The sequence below is a fragment of the Rhynchophorus ferrugineus genome, unplaced genomic scaffold (assembly GCF_030347505.1).
Source record: "Rhynchophorus ferrugineus isolate W39M unplaced genomic scaffold, kcgeb_rfMv2 rfM9, whole genome shotgun sequence".
Classification (NCBI taxonomy): Eukaryota; Metazoa; Arthropoda; class Insecta; order Coleoptera; family Curculionidae; genus Rhynchophorus; species Rhynchophorus ferrugineus.
In genome coordinates this window covers 13,388,994-13,411,939 of record NW_027472588.1, presented here as the reverse complement: position 1 = coordinate 13,411,939, position 22,946 = coordinate 13,388,994, and the positions used below count along the sequence as shown (strand labels likewise).

The window sequence follows — 22,946 nt, the reverse complement described above, 5'->3', positions numbered from 1 at the left end:
TAGATAATACATGGATATTTTAGAACGGGACATTGAAGTTATTCATGGCCAAATGATAATAAAAATTATTAAGACAATAAAAATAGCTGGAGAAAGGTAAATGTTTGAATAATAATTGATTAGGTATTATTAATCATAATATTCATTAATAATTCATTGCAGATATATTGTTCTTGTTCTTCTTGGAATTCTTGAGTTGGAATGCTTAATAACACCTTTGATTTGGATGAATTACATCAGACAAATTGAAGAAGAAATTGACAAAAGATGAAATTGTGAACAAATGTTAGATAGGTTGGAAATTAACAGCTTGCTTATTCACTTGAATTAAACTTTCTGAATATGGCATTATGATTCAATGCCGAGAATTTCCAAGACAGGGTAATGAGTGTGGAAATAACTAAAGGTGAGTATAATTAGATACTATTAATATTTATAATATCTATTAATTATAGACGATAACTTTAGAAAAACTTCCTACAGTTATTGTAGAGTGTGAACGATTTATGTACGTAATTGTTCAGAATTATAAATGAGCATAATATTAGAATATATAAGGAGTCGACAAACACTAACTGTTTTCTAGTTATGGTCAATGCATTACGGAGAATTTAGTGGTGTAAACAGGTAGTAACACAAGAAACAAAAAAAAAATACAGTGATATCAAAATGACATAACAAGGATACACACCATCAAAGGAAACAATAACTAAAAGTAAAAAAGTAAATTTTAGGTCTCCAGGGGATACCACTACATTAAAAAACGCTCTCATGGGTGGTGAGTCAAAAAGTTCAATGCAAATATAAAAAATCAACTCTAACCTATAACTTATTGAGGCTGTATAATTAACTGTAGTTTAAATTATTCGATAATATATGCATTAGATGTACTATAATGTTAAAATAAATTATATATGATAACATTTTTGTTTCATTATTTTATTTAGACTAGAATTCTGTTATATGCCAAAGCCAAAATAAACTAAAACTCAGAGTTGGTCATAAAACATAGAGAATTCTATTTGTGGAGTTGATGCGGCGACACAGCGACGTTTTGACGTCATCAATTGGGATGATGTATGCTCGCTACATCTTTGGATAGATAGCCAACCAGTTCTATCATTATTGTAAGAATGGAGTAATGAGTTTTTTTCACTTACAAGCTAAAGCAATAAAGTCGGATCCATGCCCATTCTCATTTGGCATTTGTCCATGCCAGAAAATGAGACCGTCTGATTTATTAGTGGACAACTCCAAAGCAATAACTTCGGGCTCTTCATCGCGTTTGTGTTCCAGCAACGTCCTGCTGAATTCCAACCATCCTTGACCGTTGAAGTTAGCGTCGTTTCTCAATTCAGTCCCTGCAAACACAATTTTATTTTATCATTAACATGTCGACTTTCATCGAGTTTCGAATGACTTACTTTGTTCGCAAGTACGTCCTGTATAACCTAATAGGCAATCACAGCTGAATCCGGTGCTGTTTGATCTGCATATTCCTCCATGCTGACACGGTTTGTTTTTGCATAAGTCTACTTTGGTATCGCATGTCTTGCCTGCGAAGCCTGGAGGGCAAACGCAGCTGAAATCAATGGGTGAAAGTGGTATACATTGGGCACCGTTCTTGCACGGGTTGTTGGAGCATCCAGTTTTCCTGCTGTCATAAGGCATTCGGTGGTATTGGTTTTCATTAGGTGGATATACGTTGTTATCGATGTCCTGAGAGAGAAGAAAGAAGAGATATAAAATGTAAATTTCTTGGTTCCTATTTGAGCTTAAAAGAAAACTTAGCTTATACGCTGACTTGCGAAAAACGATGAAACAACATCATATTCGTCTAGATCCCCAGCCTCAAGGGCATATCTGGGAATCCTCGTCAAAGACGCTATAGCAAGTTGTCAGCAAATTGTAGATGGAGTGCAAATATGGGGTTGCACTAAACATTCTAATCAACTAGTCATACAACGCTGTCAAAACAAGGTTTTTCGATTGATTACCAATGCCTATCGCTACGTAATCAACGAAGCATGCACGATGACCTGGAAATCAAATGGATTTGCGAAGTTATCCAAGATTTCGCCTTGAAACACGAAAGAAGATTAGTAAATCATACTAACGTGGAAGCAATACAACTGCTGGACAGCGCGCAGAATCTCAGGAGATTGAAGCGAACCAAACCATACGAACTTATATAAAGTGTATACCTTTAGTGTAAACTATAGCTATAAGTTATTATAATTTAATAATTGAGGAATACATATTGATGTATTTTCTCGCAGTCGTCTTGCTTGTGAATTAATCCAAGTACATAGGAAAAGTAGTAATAAATTAATTGTAAATTAAGATTGTACTAAGCGTATCTAATAAAAATGTTATAAAAAAAATTGTAAAATTTTATAATGATCTTTATGCAGTTATAGATGGTAGGGTAGGTAGATAGCCTAGTGCAACTTGAGTGGGATATACTGGAAGAAGAAGACAAGTTTTAGCCCATTAAAAATGACTCTTTTTCCCCTGCTACCTCTTTAAGGAATAGAGATTTACGGACAGAATTAAATTAAACCCTATCTGTTTCATAGTTTATATACATACACAAAATCAAGACAACTGCTTTAATCTTAGTGAAAATAAATCAATGAAATAAATTTCTCACTAATTGAGTGCATACAATTGCTTACCTCGTCAGCATTGCAATCTTCTACGTTAGACGAATCCGTGACATTCTTCAGTTTGGCATCATCAAGTCCAGAAATGCTAATATCAGATATGCATCCATTGAAACCGTTTGAGACCTTTACGCCCTTGTTCAACTTGACGTTGTACTTGTCAAAACCACCAACATACACCGGGGTTAGCAGAGTAAGAGCTTTGTAGTTGCCGCTCATCTTCGTAGGTGGAGACGGGTGTCCGTTGATGATAATCTTACCGTCCAACAGCGATTTGATGGCCTGGATGTTCAACCATCGGTTGGGTACAATTTCTTCATCGCTTCTTATGACGTAAGGTTTCACTGAAACGTTAATTTCATTGACTCAGGCCGTTCTAAGAGCAATCAATCGCATTACCTTGTCCATTGTCAAACCGGAGCTCGAGGTGACGATCCTTGATGGCCAAACTGATGAAATCTCCGTGTCCTTCGTTAGTTTCAGCTGCATATAACAATATGCCGTCGCTGTTGTCTCTGGGTTTTATTTTCATCTCGATCTTGGTTCTTCTTAGTGGCCTTAGGGGTGGGTAAGCGATATAGGCGCCGTTGCTGAATGCTGGCTCGATAACCTGAATGACCTTTTCACAATGTTTTCCTCCTCGTCCTAACGGACACTGGCACTGGTAGCCGTTTTCTGTATCTATGCATCTACCGACTCCGCAGGAATCTAGGAAAAGCGTATTAGCAATAATAAAACAAGGTAATAATAGATGAAGCCTTACAAGGTGAGCATGCTTCTCCTTTTCGCTTGTTGCACGTTGGTCCGCTGAATCCCGCGGCACAGATACAGCTGTAACCTTCAGTAGTGAGCGATTCCTGACAAGCTCCTTGGTTTTGGCATTTGTTCTCGGTACAGGTCTCGCAGTTGGTCAGCCCGGTGCTATTTAGAGCTTCTTTCTGTATATCCAAATGGTCATGGCCAATTATGAATTTTCCAATACAGCCTGAAATAATAAAAATAGATATAGGTTGCTGTAGAAAAAGTATTCAGACAGTACGTGCAGAAAAAATAACATCTGACAAGAGAATGCAACTTTTGAAAAATATCAGTAGGTATTTTATTCACTTCACTGTCCTACCATACGCTCCCATGATACCACTAAGTTCACATATTTCTGTTGGGGAGTTGATAACTCCGAATTTAAGAATTGCGATCACTTGACTAGTCCAAAAATTAATACAGTTTTTAGCAGACAATTAGTTTCGAGGCCTTAACAAACAAATTCCATTAAAAATGTATTGGCATTTGGAAACAAAGTTGTTCAAAGAAAAGATAAGTAATTTTGGTTTTCGTAAAAAGTTTTTTTTTCGTTATGATTGAAAAATTATATTGGTTAAATGGTGACAGTGATTCCTTATGCAACTTTCGGCTCTTTTTAAGGCATTTTTCATGATATCCTGCAACATGTGAGGCTGAATTTCTTCAATTTCGTGACGAATATTGTCTTTAATATGTTGAATCATTTGGGACTTATTTACATAAACTTTTGATTTTAAAAAAACCCATAAGAAAAAGCCTGGTGCTGTTAAATCTGGAGATCTGGCTGGCCATGCTAAATCGCCACCTCAAGAGATTAGTGGAAAAACACCATTCAATAATTGAATGTTCAACAATGCTGTGTACTCTGGCCCCATCTTGCTGAAACCACATGTCCTTTAGTCTTTGCTCTTCCATTTTAGGCACAAGAAAATTTCGAATCATGTCTTTGTACCGCTTAGCAGTAACAGTAATAGCAACACCTTGTTCATTTTCAAAAAAAAATGGGGACTAAAGATGTTTCCAGCATGAATATTACACCATACAGTTGTTTTTACTGGATGCATGAGTTAATTGAAGATTCTGTGTTCCCCAAAACCGCCTGTTCTGTTTATTGACGTGGCCACTGAGAAGATAATGGGCTTCATCGCTCATTGTCTAGGCCAAACAGCCTTGAGATACTATTTCTACTCGTTCTTGTGGTTTACACAACACAATGGTTAAAGCGAAACTGAGCTAACCATAATCTAACGCTATATAGCATTTATGTTAAAAATTATTCGTTGAAATGTAAAATCGAAGCAAAAGTCTTTTGTTCTAAGATGTGATGGTTTAAATTGTATTCACTTCCAAAGGATCTTCCTGATCTAGCTCAGAAATAGTTTTTAAAAGTAAAAAGTGATAAACTTAATGGAATCTCTTATGAGCTTCTAACAAGAAAGATTGTTCTTTGCATTTCAGATCTGATAATTATAGATCTGAAGGTGGAAAATTGTTATTTAACCAAGTTACAATTCCTAATTTTAATTTAAATTGTAAGTCTTTTCTTATGATCTTTGTACATGAAATGTTAAGAAACTGTTCGGTCCACATCAAAATTTATATTTTTTCAAAAGCAATAAATTGGAAGGCTTGAAAACTGAACATGATATCATGTGTTCGTTCACGGATTCTATTAAAATAGATGAATCTGTGTCTTCAACTTCAACAGACATATAGAAATCAAATAGTACAAGACCAAATTAATATTAGTAATAGTGATGATAATATTAAATAGTATATCAAATTATTGTTTTAAGTTTTCCGCTATATATCTAATATATATCAATATATATATATATATATCAATCAATATATATCATCATTGATGATCACTAATGTTTTGAAGAATTTTGAAGACATTGACGATAGGGTCGACCAGTACCAAGACATATAGAATTTTATACACTGATACACTTATACACATATTCATCTGACGCTTCAAACAGGATTCTGTCTCTTTCTAATTAGCGCAAAATGAGATGGAAAAATCCACTCCAAGTTTAAAACGAATTTTACATTTTTACATTTTTTTGGCAGTATATTCCACGTCATGTATGAGGTGTAATGGCTCCTTTAATGGAAGGACAATATATTCGCAAATATATATGAGCATAATTATATATAACAATTAATGATTAAACAGTGATTATCTATATTAGACTATTTTTTGATTATCGAATGTTTCGAATGTTTTTCAACTATCGACTGTTTTCATTTGATAGTTTCCAACACAAGTATCTATTATATTCCAGCAATCTTCCATAAAGTACTAATTATTCATTGTATTATTAATTATATTTTTATGAAATATCTTGAATAGAAGAACATTTGGATGTAACAGTGAGTATTTTAATTTCTTTTTATCTTGAAATGACCCGCAATGAACCAAAAAATAATTACGTATTTCTGTTATATCAATAATTAGCAATAACATCAATTACACAAAACATAGGGTAGTGTTATCGGGCTATGAAAGCTTTCTAGGTAACTTTATTTTGTTCATAGTAATTATCATCCTCATTAGACTATTTTTTGACTATCGAATGATTCGAATGGTTTTCAACTATCGACTGTTTTCATTCGATAGTTTCCAACACTAGTGTCTATTATATTCCAGCAATCTTCCATAAAGTACTAATTATTTATTGTATTATTAATTATATTTTTACGAAATATCTTGAATAGAAGAACATTTGGATGTAACAGTGAGTATTTTAATTTCTTTTTATCTTGAAATGACCCGCAATGAACCAAAAAATAATTACGTATTTCTGTTATATCAATAATTAGCAATAACATCAATTACACAAAACATAGGGTAGTGTTATCGGGCTATGAAAGCTTTCTAGGTAACTTTATTTTGTTCATAGTAATTATCATCCTCATTAGACTATTTTTTGACTATCGAATGATTCGAATGGTTTTCAACTATCGACCGTTTTCATTCGATAGTTTCCAACACTAGTATCTATTATATTCCAGCAATCTTCCATAAAGTAGTAATTATTTATTGTATTGTTAATTATATTTTTACGAAATATCTTGAATAGAAGAATATGTCGGTGTAACAGTGAGTATTTTAATTTATTTTTATCTTGAAATGACTCGTGATGAATAAAAAAATAATTGCGTATTTCTGTTATATCAGTAATAACGTCAATTAAGAGCATAGGGTAGTGTTATCGGTCTATGAAAAACCTGGTTCATCCTAAAGGAATTCTCAGAATAATTTTCAGGAAAAATTGTCGAATTAATCGATTTGAATTAACAGATTTGAGAATTGCCCTGAAACATTTCCATTAAATAAATTGAAACTCTAGTACTTACCAACAAGTCCCTTATTCACTCCAACATCGCGAGATATAGCACGATAATCGGGAACTCCACCCAAATAGAGGGATCCACCTAAGTCAAGGCCGAAGTATTTACCGCTGTTTTCACCAATGTACGGTCCCTTTCCGTCGACAAACAAAATAACTATAAAAACCAATCAACGTTAGCGAAATAATTAAGACATTTTCCGAAAGTATTTCATACCTCGCCTCTTATTTCTGATTACTTTCACCGTATGCCATTCGCCTCTGGTCAAAGGTTCGGCGCCGCGTACTACAGCGGTTTCGGTACCAGATCCCAAGTTAAATTTGAAGACCGGGGTGGCATTCTCGAGGGCCAACGAGATGAAATCACCGTCTGGATCCCTATTCCCGTTGTACAGGATCAAACCGTTATCATTTTCGGATCTGAATGTTATCTCGAAGTTGAACTGGAAGTATGCCTCGGGCAGAGTGGACAATGTTATATAACTGTTCGGTGCTTGGGTGAAGTGAGGAATGATGCCGGTGACGATCAGGATAATGGGTATGTCAAGAGACTTCTGGGAGTTTGACGCTCTGCAGACGTAGGTTCCAGCATCGAAAGCTCCGACTGTGTTGATTTTGATTTTTTTCTGAAAACAAAAAAATATTGTTGAATATACACGTTATTTATAATGGATAGTTAAAATGTATTCATTGATAGTATTGGCCATTTGATTCTCTACATTTCCTCCATCTCTCAGGCGATTTATGGATAACATTCCAAAAGAGTAATTACTCCTTTGAGCTAAATCATTCATCGAGTCATTTTTTAACTTATTCGAAAACGTGTGTTCTATGGACACGAAAAGATGGTTGTCGGATGGAACTAGATCTGGAGAGTACGGTGACTGCGATAAAATTTCCAATTCAAGTTATTTCAACACTTCTTTGACTGGTTTTGCTGTATGAGACGGTTGTTGGCTGCCAAATCACCTTATCATGCCTTTAAGTGTATTGTGGAGGTTTTTCGATGAATGAGTAGTTCAGGCAACGATCAGTATTAACTGTTTCTCTAGGTTTAAACAGTGCACAATATACGGTACCAACCTAGTTTCACCAAATACACAGATTATTCTTTGCATGTCTTCACCATATGGTAACCATGATTTTTTAGCTTCGGATTTTCGAAATAAAGCCATTACTTCAAGATCCGATTCAAATCACCCATTACTATTTGATACAGGAATAACTCCGTTTCATACTTTAAAAGCAGCATTTCACTGATGATTTTTCGAGTTTCTAATTGCCTGTCTTGCCGTCCTTCGGGTATTACCCATAACTTCTCATCCTTCACAAATTGTGACTCAGCGGGTTTGTATTGGGTCTTTATCTAACTCCTGAAATTCCGCATCTTCAAAGGTTTTATCGGAACCAGGTTTCAAATGTTCTTATGGCTGGAACATCCTCATCGTAAGTTCCTGCCAGCAAATGATGACTTTCAGCGACTTTTTCAAATGACACAGAACTCGACATTTTCAAAAAATCATATATCTATATCAGAGTCTATATAGAGGTTTTACTTAAATAGGCTAAGCCGAGGAAATGTTTTGCGTTGTCCGATCATTCCTGGCTCCGAGACCATTTTTTTTATTGGTTTATTTGAATTGGCATACAAAGGCGATTGTTTCAGTTTGTTTACGACGCCATTTTTGTGTATCTGACATAAAATACAATTAACATTTTTGTGCCTTAAATATAATCACTATTATTTGATTATAATGTATCTTCATCCTGATCAAAATTGTGGTGTATCCAGTGTAACTTGCATCGATTTTATCTGGTTTTATGTTCATATATATTACTATTTATAGGAATACAACAAAAGAAATCATGAAAATATTACACACAGTTTAAACACAAAATGTGTCCAATGGGGCGATGGAAAAATGACATTGACGATAGATGTCATGAAATTATGTCTATGAAACATAATTATTTTGAAGGGATTCATTTACTTGACACAAATATATATTGATCAAGATACTTACAATTAATATTTTGGCTTAAGGATTCTTAACCGAGATAACCTTTTCAACAAGGATGTTAATATTTTATTAATGTATAATGTATTTACATTAATACAAAATAAAATAATACAATTTGTAGATCAACAAGATGAGCTTGATTTTATCGACAAGGGAATGCCTTATGCCTGTTTAATTATATTTTTAACAATAGATGCTTAAGCTATCTTTTTAACTCCTCGATTTTACCATAAGAGCACAGCAATACTTTTGATATATATCATACATTTTAATTTTTTGTTACGTATTGCTTTTTGGTATCTTTTTTTCCATTCTGACGTATATTGATTGAACTGTTTTAATTATCCGTTCCATAATTTTCAAAATAACATTGTAGTAATAATTATATCTTGACTCAATACATTTTTATGTTGAACAAGTAAGTAAAATATTAAGACACAGACTATCAGCTGTGCTGCTATACTTTCAGTATGATAATAATTACAGACTGATTTTTTCCACAGTTTCCAGTGAAATTTCCTGGGCAGTTTCCATCTGATTTTGCGACGTTGCCATATGCAAGTGATCGAAAAGTAAGATCCAATGAACTACGGCAACCATTTTGCTTTGGCACTGGTAAGAACTCTAGTAGCTCTTAATTATTTTTATCTGTCTATAATTTATTTGTTGTTGTACCGTTCATATTTGTATCATAAATAGTAGGTAGTAATGGAGAAATAATTGCTTTGTTAATATTACAAAGAAAACTTTTGTAGCAATTCTAATGTTAAGAGACATGAAATTTCATCTAAATGCACATATTTCAAGTTCTATTTTAAGTTCGATTAAATTTTATACCAAATTTATTATATTTTAAGAATAATTTATTCAGCAAAAGATTGAATATCCTCTATATATTGATATATATTGATAATAAATCAATAATAAAACAATAATAAATCATATTTGTTATCTTACATATTGTTTTACTTCCTTTTTTTCTTTCAAAATTATCTTAAAATTAAATATATTTAAGATAGATTCTTCATATTACAGTTTTAATATTATAGAAGATGAATATTGTATCAATGAACTTAGCAAAATTTGAACATGAGCTTTGAGGGGAATTTTTGGTTAATTTGTGAATTCAAGTTAATTTATTCTATTTATATGATATTCTTCAAATATACGTATAATTTTTAAGAACTGGCAACGTCGCATACCAGGCGTTTTCAACTAAATGGTGTCGAATGATTACTTACGTCGTACACCATGATATAGTCCGGTAAAGTAGAACCTTGTTTAAACCACTGGTAAGACACTGGTTCTTGTAGATCGGTGTTGCAATCTAATTCGACGGTAGCGGATCTCTTAGCTCTCTGGACTTGGATAGGAATTTCGTCTCTGGATTCGTTTTCTAAAATATATAATATTTACTAAATGGAGTCGATTCATATTTGAAATAAATTACCTCTGACATATAAATTGAAGTCTCTGTAGTAGTTGCCTCTGCGTCCTGTGGCTTCACACCTGTAGGAACCTTCGTTTTCTGGTCTAACATTGTGTATTCTTAATTTTCCGGCTGCGTTTTGGACATTGTCGGCGAGACCACCGTTCAGTTTCGACCAAGTTGGTATGACACCGGGTTCGTTCGATTGACAGTTGAGGTCAACCGTTTCGCCCGTTTCGTATTCAGATTTCTGAGGTGTTATATGTAAAGCTGGGGTTGGTGATGGGAGTGATTTCACGTAGGGACCTATAAACATTACAGAACTCTAAATAAAGACCTTAAACTGATAATGACGTAATCATTGAAAACCAGTGTGTTTGGCATTCTACTAAAGTAATCAAGATGCAATACTAAACTACTAGTACTGTGTGAATTGGCTAAAATAAAACGTATTAATAATTAATTATTAAGAATCAAATTTCATACAGTATAGTTATAGAGGATGATATTTAAATATACACATGTTTATAATTGCGTACAGCTAAACATATAGAAGCAATAATATACAGCTTAGATATATTTGAAACAACTCTCAATATTTAACTCTAAATTGACTGACATGTTTAAGATGCTCAATTCTTGCACTCATTCTAATTAGTCTAAAGCAGAATGAAGTAAATAATTTGTCATCATAACATAAGTAACAAAGAACATTCGATTAAGCCCTTTATTTCGATAGTGTAATTTTGGTTTTTTTATGTAAATGTGAAATTATTATCAATATTCTAAGAACACATTTTTAATAAAAAGTTAATGCATACTTATATGCATAATTTGGTGAAGCCGTCGTAAAAGTAATTTACTGACGTTACTAATAATTTTATTGTATTGTACTTCTTTAAAATTTATTATTATTTGTGTAAGAAACATTTCTGCTTATATCAATATTAATCTCGCCTTGAGTGTATATATTTTTTACATCCCATCTTGTGTGCCAATGATGAATAATGATAAATGTCATGTAATTGTCAGGTAATCATAAACGCTTTTAAAACTTTTAAACTAAGCACCATCATAAATTTCTAAAGTACCTGGTTCTTCTTGTTAATTTCTCTAAGAGTTTTTGATAAGCTTTCGTAGTAGATTTTTTCAAGCAACAAAACTAATATATGTCGAAAATGTAATTTTGAGCGTTCCCTGATTAGCATCTATATACACTTAATAATACTAAACAGAATACTGTTATTTTACGTAGAGGAACATCAAAGTCATCGAATTTAAGAATTGGCTAAATGACTATTTTTGAAAAACCACTTTATGACAATTCTACGTATTTATTTTAGATGGAACTAAAGTTATCTATGGAACTAAGTTGCACTGTTTTGGCCAGTTTGTATTTGTTAATAATTGTATTATAATTGGATATTGTATCGTGTATCGATGGTGTCAAACCCCCTAATGTAATTATACATTGGTAAAAACACTAACCCTAAAAGGGAACCAACCAGTATAGTTTGGACGTCGGTAATTTATTCACAACATCATTCTAGTGTAAGTATTTACTATATTAGGTACATTTAATTACGTCTAAAGCGTAATTAACGTAATATTCAGATAACTAACACCGTTGAAAACATTTCAGGTTAGGCCCCATTCGTTTTGTTTTATTTTGTTAATAATTTTGTTCCCTTTTCAGGTACCAAATAATATAAAAAATTATATTCAATATAGCGTGACCGGTTTTACAAACGTAGTCGTCGTTAGTCGTACAAACGTGACTTCTAACTGAACTAACTCAACATACACTGTTGTTCGTACATGCACTGTAGCCACGTATTCTCAAGCTACAAAGAATTAAATTCAAGCCTTCAAAAAATGTCAGTCAAATCTGATCATGGTTAGATCACGGGGCCAATATCAAATATATGGTTTCTTGTAAATCAAATAGTTCGATGGGCTATATTTCATTAAGTTGAGATTAAGTTACACATTACTTTTTTTGTTAACTGAGGCTGAACCTTGTTTATTTTATTTATTGTGTAGAGTTTCTAGAAATTTTATTCAGAAGAACACATTATTTTAATATTTGATTATTAGAGTAGGCAACTCTTTAGAGTTATTACCTGGATTTATTTTTTTGCCAAGTGCTATACTGATAATATTTTTACTTCATGTTCTTCAATATTCTGCCACATCTCATAGTTAGTGGGTCTGGAATATTCACTCACTTCATTTCTATAAAAGTTTTAGTATTCTTTTTAAAATTTTGTGTTTTAATTTCTATGTGATAAAATCTTACCAGTCCCACTATTAATTTAAATATTTTCTCTCTATACTATATTATTTGTACAGACATCTAATCTGTTATATTAGGTTCATAATAGTTGTTTACATAAAAATTCAGCATTTTCAACAGTAGACATCGCTGCATGGAAGCACGTAACATTTCTCTACCAGTCTTCAAACTAGTGGAGGATGTGATTAGACGATAAATATTTAATAGCCGTTGGGGCATTTATTGTAAATATATCATCTTGTTTTATTGATTTGGTGTTTGCTTTCAAGACATCTTGTTGAGAATCATCACATTTACACAAAACCAAAATTAGAATCGTCTAACATAAATGAGATAATGAAGTCATCCTCTATAAATGAATACGTTTAAATGTTAATTTGGAACAATCTTATTACAGTTTTATTTTCTCTATACAAGACATTTAGGAAACACAGTTGAAAATTACATTCAAGATATCGAACATGTAGTAGGATAAGTGGACAAAATCACAAACATTAATGGTTACTAACACACATTTAAGGCGGACCATAACGTTTCAACGTTCCATTCCATTCCAAGTGTTTCCGATAAAAACAAAGGAAACAATTGCTCAAGTTTTACCGTACCAAACGTTATGTTCCCCTTTAAGACAACCCACACGAGGTGGGCGGATACACCCGCAACCATAATTCGAAAAGGAAACGACGTCACATAGAAGGGTGGGGGGAAGACAGCTAGAGAAAGCGTCCAATGAGGTGATATTGTTCAACAAACCCCTAGCTCCACTGGGCCCGTGACAGTTCGACTCATCGGAGTTATCGTTGCAATCGTCAGTTCCATCGCAGATTAGAATAGGAGAGATACAGTTACCGTTGCTACAACGCCACCAATCATCACGACATACTCTTTGGGGCACTGATCATGCAAGGAGGATGCGACTATTATTATCATGAAAACGTCATAGTCTCAGCCAAATAAGATATCATAAGACACCGGTTAGTTCGGATTATTAAAATATTAAATGGGTTTGGACATTTGAAAGCATTCATTTTTTTCATCGCATAATATACGTTAAGAATATTGGGCCTTGGTTAAAAGTTAGTAAAATTTAATTGAATTTTCCTATTTTCCTTTTTGATTTGATGATTTTTACATGATTCTTTCGAACGCATTGACAGAGAAATTTAGACATCGAAATAAGTGACACTCAATATTTCGCAATTCCCAACGGATGAGTTAAAATCAGGTGTGCTTACGATAGAAAATCACAACTTTTCCTTTCATTCCATTTCTGGTAATTTTCATTCAGCTGGTTGGCGTATTGTATTTAGTTGTCGTCGCTAGAGTTGAGATCTCGTTAACCTCGCCCATTGCTTTAGCAGTAATTCACAGTTGGCCAAGTCTTTCCAGTGCCTCCTGATTATTATCAGATTTCTTTCATCCATAGCCGATGGTAAAACATGTTTCAAAACAAGTTTTAAATTCAATTAATGATGGATCTACCTATACATCGAACATCTTTTGTAGCAAACTTGGTTTAAACAGTTTTGGTCAATACATAGCTCCATACTAACATCATCATAGTCAATCTATAGTCGAAGTTCGGACAAACTGTCTACTTCTCAACTAATACTTTCAACAATGTTGTCTTCTTCGGAGCTGTTCCTTCAGTCTTCCGTACAAAAGGCCGATTTCTTGACAGTAGTATGTAAGAAATTCGCCCACCCTTTATTTGAGAGACATGTCCAAACCATTGCAATCTACCTTTGTAGTTATTTGTTCTTCAGCATTGTCACATCATATCTTAAACAAATGTCGCTGTTTCTAATACAATATCTAAATCTCGATGATATACAGGAGGATAGGTAACATAAGCGTGAGCAGGACTGGCAAGATAGTATTTATTGTAAATCAATCACCGATTCGATTTACTACTTCAGCAGCAGGTCAATATTTTGGTATTTTATTCTTCAGCCGACTTGTCAAACCATATGGCTCTGCAATTCTAGCCATATCATGAAGTCTGCTAGAAACGTCAACATATGCATCAGAAAACATCTATAGTACTACCATTAGCAAACATCAGACTGGTAAAAAGTTTGTAGCAACATATTAAGCGCACATTTTTCAAGATTTCGCATAATTGCGTTCACTATTATGCAAAATAGCAGTGGAGGTGACATTCTAAATGAATTTGACAAATCATCGTGTTCGTACATAGCTAGAATGCATTGCATAGAATACGTTAAGCTTTCAAAGTTGCTCAAATTGGAAGCAAGTGTATAAAACAACAATATTACTCTTTCTACGGTCTACTCTTCTCTGCATGGTTCTTTGTGATGTGAAATCTCATTTATATGACTTTCCTAAATATTTTTCGACAATTGATAAGAGATATCAAGATCGACACATTCCACCGTACATAGTAAATACTTTTCCACAAGCCACAAGCGGTCCTCCTTATTATAATAACTTTTGCCAGATCCAATATTCTCCCAAAATCAGAAAAAATCGAGTTTTTTAAAAATCTTTCATTGAACGATGAGTTACGCAGATAGAGATACATAGTTTGGTCTTTCAAAACCATTTAATCCTATATCAACCGGGTATATCATAAAGTAATTTAAATAATAAATGCAATTAGTTATTTGGCTGAGATTCTATAAAATCCTACAAAACTTATATAAAGTACTACAAATAATTGATAATAAGCATAAAATTGAATATAAAATAAAATAATAAGCGCATTCCAAGAAAAGTAGGTTTTTTCAAAATATTAAAATGCATTTTAAGGCACAACATATTCAAGTTATATAAAATTATTTTGACGTAATTTTCAAGAAAAAAAAAAGATCCACATTCACCCGATTTAGTCTACTTGTTAAAAACATTTAATTGCAGAACAAAAAAACCTATACCTTGAGAAATAATGGTAGTACTTGTTTTGAAATAAACCTAGTTACTTTGGAATACACAATATTATTAGGAAATGTTGCTTAAAGAAAAGCAAGGGTTCTTAAAATAATGTAATTTTTAAGATGATAAGGATATTAATTAATTAAAGATACGTTTACTTAAACTAAATTAGTGTGGCGACAACTGGATTACTTCTGCCAATAAAGGCTTCTCAAAAATAATTTGATTAACTAGTAAGTAGAGCAAAGAACACGACTAGCAAGGCCAGAAAGTGAAAATAAAAAATTCCGGAAACATGTGGAATTACATTCTTTGAAAATATAAAAATAGAAAAGCTGAAATTGTAATTAAGCTTAAGGACAAATGGTTTTTTTTCAGACTGTAACCGTAAAAAGTCATAATTCCTTGGAAGATAAGTTGTTTGAATCTGAATGTAAAATTAACCACACCATAGTTGTGTTTAATATTCATTATATTTTTTCACAAAGAATGTATTCAATTAAAAAAATATTATTATTAGAATCTTGAATAAGTTTTCGTTGGTATTTTGAGTGATTTTAAATTAATATTTTATTTCAAAAAAGTCGTTAAAGCCTCCATCATTAACTAGCCAGTTTTCTTGATCTTTCAGCTACCATTTGAATTTCATGAAACCTTTCGTTAAATAATGTCTTAGTCTTAAATATTTTTGGAGTTTTCTTTATCTTCGAAGTCTTTGTGTTTTTTTCCCACTTTTAAAACTACTAGGTTTTTCTCCTCGACGCCAAGTTTGGATTTTTTACATCACAAATAAGTTGTTGGCTCTTTGAGAAAATAATTACACATCTTCTATCATTGTTAAACACCAAGTTAAACGCACACTATGTGTTGGAAAGAACGCACGAACTTATTCAATATTCCAATAAATACTAAAAAATTTAATAATCTCGAATTTCGTTACTAGAGTAGAGCTATCAGTTTGTAATTAGGAAAAAGTAAAAATTACATTAGTTTAAAAACTTGATTGAAAGAACTGTTGAACACCTAACATTTAAAAAATAAGCAAACCACTGAAAACATATCCTGCATAAACATTTAGAATGACATTTAAACGTAAATAATATTAGGTGTTGGAATTAATGTGTAGCGTTTTTTTGTGTAAAAGACGAAAAAAATGTTATTAAGAATATTGTCCATCGCTAGCTACCAGATTTTCATATCTTTTAAGCAAGAGACGAATACCGTTTTGGAAGAAGTCAATATACAGTCCATGAATCAAAACAATTATAATTTTTACAAGGCCTTTCCTAACAGGATATGCGTCAATTATAGTGTGGTCGAATACTGCAAGTAGAGCAGAATTTTCGACATGAGTGTTCCCAAATATCTTCCTGATTTTGGGAACTCTGGTCGACTTTGACTGGTCTGAAAATGAGTTGACCAGTCATTATTCCTTAAATGTACATCCAAGTGTGCTATATGACAAATCTCTGTTGTTTCATTTCTTTGAACAATTGATGGAGGAGGTGATACCCTTCTAATCTCACTAAATACTGAATTTGATTTTCACAGGAAAGAAGGAAACCAAGGAAATCGCAAAAAATATGAACAGAGAAGGATCTCTATTCTTAACATTGAGGTATTGCAACTCTTGGATAATACTCGAGCAGGACACAGACTCTAAAGAATCATACTATTTGATCTTGTAGTACAGTGAAGAGTATTTAACAGAAAAATACAGCAGTAACACATAAATGTTATTACTATAGAAAACGACGGTTTAAGACGTGGGCTGAAAGTCCCGGGCCTAGCCATACATAACGCTAGTTTATTGCATTTATCGCTTTTTTCAGTTAGTGTTATAATTTCATGATGTTCTACTCATAAGTTTGTGAGTTAATGTGCTAAGAGTGACACTACTTTTGTTATTTTCAAAACAATGGATCAAAAACAACTTCATGTTTTAATGTTACACTGCTACTTGTTGGGAAAAAGTACCGTTCAAGCGAAGCAATGGTAATGGCTCCAGTTTGTTGACTTTTAACACCAGAAAACATTAAAAAAATCAACAAAATCGTTTTGAATGATTGAAAATTGAGGTCGCGTGAGCTAGCTAACATCGCAAAGATATCAAAAGATCCTGTTGATTTTATATTGCATGAGCATTTAACTATGAGAAAGGTCTGTTCAAAGTGGGTGCCGCGTTTGCTCACTGTTGACCAAAAACAAGAACGTGTTGATGATTCTGAGCCACGTTTATACCTAACAAATCGAATTTTTTGCGTCAATATGTAACAATGGATGAAACATGGATCCATCACTTCAGTCCGGAATCAAAACGATCGTCATCTGAGTGGACTGCAACTGGTGACAGGTCCATATTGAAACAAAAGATAACGTAACGTAATAAGTTCTACAAAAGTGTTATTGATTGAAATGTTAGAGCGGCGCTGGAATGATAGTGTGGCTCTTGAAGGAGATTACGTTGATGAATAAAGCCAATTTTGAACAAAAAGTCGCGTTTTGTGTGTCACGCCCAGGATTTTTCGGCCCATGTGTTATACCTAGCCATAAAAACAAATTGTAGTTAACAATATATTAATATAAAAAAATGCTACGAAATAATTCCAAATAAAACCTAATGCGAGATGAAATAATATAATAGGTAGTTTGTTTCAGTGATCTGCTTAATAGATTTATTTTTTAAATTACGCCATACAGAATGTTATTACTACATTTAACATTACATCATTCTAGTGTAATCTACACGTAATTTCGCAGCTGTGAAACAATCAACAATAATTTGATTTGGTGCAACAGAGACTACCCGAGACACTTACCTGTGATTCGGATGTCAACATAATCGCTTGTAGAACCACTTGGACTATGTATTTTACAGTAATATCTTCCCCCGTCATCCTTCGTGACGTCGGTCAACTGAAGACTGTGATCTTCTACGTGCGAATTAACTGGCAATTCTGCTCCGTCCCTCTCCCATATGATATATGACCTATCGGTCACTTCTGCAGAACAACCGACGGTGATCGATTGACCTGGTGATGCTGTTATTAAATGGTTTTCCGCGGAGATTATCGGCTGAATTAGATCTTGAGCTAAAATAAGGCGGGATGAATATCTGGAAGGAGTCGAGATCTGCATTAACATCTTACTGTTTACGATGATTTCAGATACAGATTCGGCTTGACCGGCTGAATTGCGTGCAGTACAAATGTATCTTCCAGCGTCGCTGGGGCGGATGCTATTGAATCTGATATATCCGTCGTGAGTGTAGACTGATGGTGGCATCTCTCCACTCGCAGAGTGCCATTGAATAGTGATGGGTTGCTCTCCAGTAGCCTGACATTGAATATAGGCATTGTCACCAACCGCCACGGTTTGTACTCTTGGATTCAGCGTGATACGTGGAGGAGCTAGAATAATTAAATGAAACTAGCATCAACTTAATTTCATTATTTGTTTTACATAAAAATCAGGCATGCCACTGACACCAACTTACATTAAAAATTGATGTATGCAATATTTAATATACAAATAAGATTCCGTTAATTCGAAACTAATTGTTGATATTATAGTATTTGACAAAGTCTACCTATTTTTAGATTTTAAACATTTTAGATTTAAATTGAGTTGAAAATGCACAATTAATTCCCACAAAACATATTGTGCTTTATTGTATTTTCAAGAGCAAAAAGTGTATTAGACATGTTTAAACACACATAAAAACTTCACTCTTCAGAATTTTAATACAAAAAAAGTCCATTAAATACCCAATTAATAGTGTATTTAATTAAATACCAATTATTTTTAAATTATTACTTTTTGTGGCTCAACAGCATGCCACAACATGTCATAACATGTGGGGCAAAAGTCCCGCTACTATTTTTATTGCCTATAACTTTGCTGAAAGAAAAAATAAGTAAGTTTGGTTTTTATAAAAAGTTTATTTGGTCTTTACATTTTTTCCGTTATGATTGAAAAATTATATCGGCTAAATGGTGACCGCGATTCGCTATGCAACTTTCGGCTCCTTTTAAGGAAGGCATATTTCATGACATTCCGCAACATGTGAGTCTGAATTTCTTCAATTTCACGACGAATATTCTCTTTAAGATGTTGAATCGTTTGGGAATCGGATGCGCATAAACTTTTGATTTAAAAAAATCCCCATAAGAAAATGTCTGGTACTGTTAAATATGGATATCTAGCTGGCCATGCTAAATCGCCACTTCGCGAAATTAGTCTTCGTGGAAAAACGTCATTCAATAATTGAAATGTTGAACGAGCTGTGTGTGCTGTGGCCCCATCTTGCTGAAACGGCATGTCCTCTAGTCCTTGCTCTTTGATTTCAAGCACAAGAAAATTTCGACTAATGTCTTGGTACCGTTCAGCAGTAATAGTAATTCCGCCACTTCGGTCATTTTCAAAAAATAGGGACCAATGATGTTTCATGAATTAATTGAGGATTCTGTGTTCGCTAAAACCGACTGTTTTGTTTATTGATGTGGCCACTGAGAAGAAAATGGGCTTCATCGCTCATTATCAATTTGGATGAAAAATCTTCAAATTCGCCAGACAGCCTTAGGATTGTATTACTGTACTCAACTCGTTGATCAGGATCTCTCGGAAGCAATTTTTGGACTAATTGAATTTTGTACAGGAATATTTTCAAATCAGTTTTCAAAATTCGCCTTAAACTGCGTGCCGAAATAGCAACAACGTCTCCGAATTCATGTTTCTGGAGACTCTGTAACACTATCACACATTTTCAGCGTTATGAGACGTCCTTTTTCTTCCAAAACGAGGCCTGTTGTGGTTTTGTGAGGCACTGGACGATTACGATATTTTTGACGCAATTTCCGCTGAGTGCTAGTAATGGAACGATTATTTTAAATAAATATTGTCACTATTTCCTCTCGTTCTTGTGGTGAATATTTATCCACAATAAAATGTGGCCGTCTACACAACACAATGGTTAAAGCGAAACTGAGCTAAAGGTCACATAACCAAGATGACGCGCAATCAAAATGGTAGCGGGACTTTTGCCCCACCTCTTATAATCAACCATGTGTTGGTGTTTTTCCCTGTTTTAGAATTGTTATAATGTTTGTTACTTTTCAAATACTAAAAAAATAACGAACATGTAGTATTGCGTTAAATATTAATATTAATAATTTTACACCCTTCTCTGATAGTTCTTGTAATATTCTTTTGGTTATTAAATTATATCCGGGAGCTTTTTTACAAATTATCTGCTCACTATTGTTTGTTTAACCTCTCTGAAGGTAATTTTGTTTTGTGGCAGGTCTATTTATATATATATATATATATATATATATATATATATATATATATATATATATTTTAAAGTCTCCTTTTACCAACTATGGGTAAAACTATGGTTAACGTGGGCTCCGGACCACGGTCCTCAGCATTAAGCCTACCGACTGGCGAGTGACCAACTTTAGAAATCATCCCAGAAGACATCCGGTCTTACCCAGCCTCGTTAATGGCGTAACTGGGATCATTTTCCTTGCCGGATTTTACACTCTTGCCTAGAACATTCACAAATTTTAAACAATCACAAACATAAATTTACGACCATGCCCCAGCAGGATTCGAACCCGCGGCTATCGCGACAGTAGGAGGACCGTACCATCGCCTTTATCACTGAACCACCAAGCCGGCTGGCAGGTCTATCTGAAATGGCGAATGTAGAACGCTGGTATTTGTATTTTTTTTCGTCTTTTGATCTCTCACCTGGGAAATGCTTAAATAATTTTTTAAGTGGTTTGACAAAATGTCAGCCTTATCTTTATTGCTTCTAGCCCATTCACTAATTTTTTTTAAATAGGTGGGTTATGCTACTTGTTGACCTCTATGGTCGCTTTACATAATAACTAATCTGTAACCTCAGTTAGTGTCAGATTTTACAAGTATTCTTGAATTTCTTGTTTTTGTTTATTTTGGATCAACTCGATCATTTCTTCTATTGCTTTATTGAATTTTCTTTTATTTTCTTCTAGTTGGTAGTTCTTACTTGTACCTAATTCTTTCGGAGCTTAATTTTTTCGGATTTATTTTTATCTGGATTGCACTATTAGGAGCCGCATACCATGCTGCCTCCTGTATATTTGTTGAAAAATGTATTACTGTTAAAATACCAAAATTAATCAGAATTATTTATTGTATAATTGCTTAACAAAAATTTTTTTCTTGCTTAGATTGTTGAAAAATACTTACTTAAAAAATATGACCAGGCAATGTGCTTTCAAGTTAACATTTGTTTTAATTAACGCAGTTAAGAATAAACAAACGTCTTTAATTTACTAAAAAGAGAGGAATCATATTTGTATATAACTAACAACTAAATTAATTAATATTAATATCATTCAAAACTATCTCTATCTAAGGTATACTGTGTGTATATTAGTATATTTTTTCTTATATTACTAGTTAAGGTAGTAAATGGTAGTAGTAGTAAATGTAAAAACTATCAAGCTATATATCTTAATCACTGTTTATCATTATTATTGTAGTCGACATTGTTACTGTGAAATATGTATCGCTGCTTCCAGAAATCTATTTTGTTAATAAAAATGTTAACTACTGGTTACTTGCGATTGCAATATATAATATGTTAAATAGAATTGTATGTACGTAGATATTTTTTGACACGTACATAGATTCGATAACATCAAAACTAAGTTATTATTCCATGGTTTATGTTCATGGTAGAGCATACAAATTTAGTAGGCGAGAACTTTCTTTACTTTTCTTACTAAAAATGCCAAAGAGAAGACGAGCTGCTTCACATGCTAACCGCTCTGATAGCCAGGGATACACAGAAAATGATTATAGTCGTTTTGATATGTCACAATTGCGTTCGAGATTGACTAGAAATAGAGTGGATAAGCTTAGAATGCAACGAATTCGTGCGCATCTATTACAACAACAACTCTTTAGATTTAAGAATGAACAGCATCCTAGTATAATCCGGAAATATAGTATGGTGATATAAACTAATTTACAATTGGGAAAATTATGGGTACCGCGTTTGCTTATTTCGAACAACAAGCGCAACGGAGAGACCACAACAGCAGTTGCTGTTTAAGCGCAATCTGAAGGAGATTCTACGTCGTTTAGTGGCCGTCGACTATACATGGATCCACTGGTAAACCGTGTTGAAACTTCACCCGGCCAACGTGTTCCAAAGAAGGCGAAGACTATCATATGGGTCGGAAAAGTGACGGGCACCGTTTTCTGGTATTCACATGGTGTGAGCTACTTCAACTACCTGGAGAAGAGCAAAACGGCCAGAAGGTATATGCTATGTCAAATTATTGCCCGTTTAAAACGGCATCATCATCACCGGCTCACATCTCCGTACTCGCCATGGCCAAATTGGTCGAATTGAGCTACAAACTCCTGTCCCATCCACCGTTTTCTCCAGATTTAGCCCCATCTGACTTCTTTTTGTTT

At 33.6% G+C, this 22,946-nt stretch overlaps 1 protein-coding gene across 50 annotated transcripts in view; it reads right to left on the bottom strand.

Annotated features, from left to right (window-relative positions):
- The window catches only part of LOC143202289 (basement membrane-specific heparan sulfate proteoglycan core protein), a 698,200-nt gene that overhangs the window by 6,631 nt on the left and 668,623 nt on the right, over nt 1-22,946 (bottom strand). For 47 of the 50 annotated variants that reach the window (XM_076413660.1, XM_076413659.1, XM_076413684.1 and 44 more), the window contains 12 exons: nt 18,617-18,877; nt 18,287-18,559; nt 13,326-13,466; nt 10,298-10,582; nt 10,089-10,243; nt 7,044-7,452; nt 6,834-6,983; nt 3,430-3,651; nt 3,066-3,374; nt 2,679-3,010; nt 1,425-1,719; nt 1,161-1,361 (listed from right to left, as the gene is read on the bottom strand). In XM_076413660.1, the coding sequence (XP_076269775.1) occupies nt 1,161-1,361; nt 1,425-1,719; nt 2,679-3,010; nt 3,066-3,374; nt 3,430-3,651; nt 6,834-6,983; nt 7,044-7,452; nt 10,089-10,243; nt 10,298-10,582; nt 13,326-13,466; nt 18,287-18,559; nt 18,617-18,877 (3,033 nt within the window). The remainder of the gene's footprint in view (nt 1-1,160; nt 1,362-1,424; nt 1,720-2,678; nt 3,011-3,065; nt 3,375-3,429; nt 3,652-6,833; nt 6,984-7,043; nt 7,453-10,088; nt 10,244-10,297; nt 10,583-13,325; nt 13,467-18,286; nt 18,560-18,616; nt 18,878-22,946) is intronic. The other 3 variants (XM_076413679.1, XM_076413678.1, XM_076413688.1) reach the window with 1 other exon arrangement.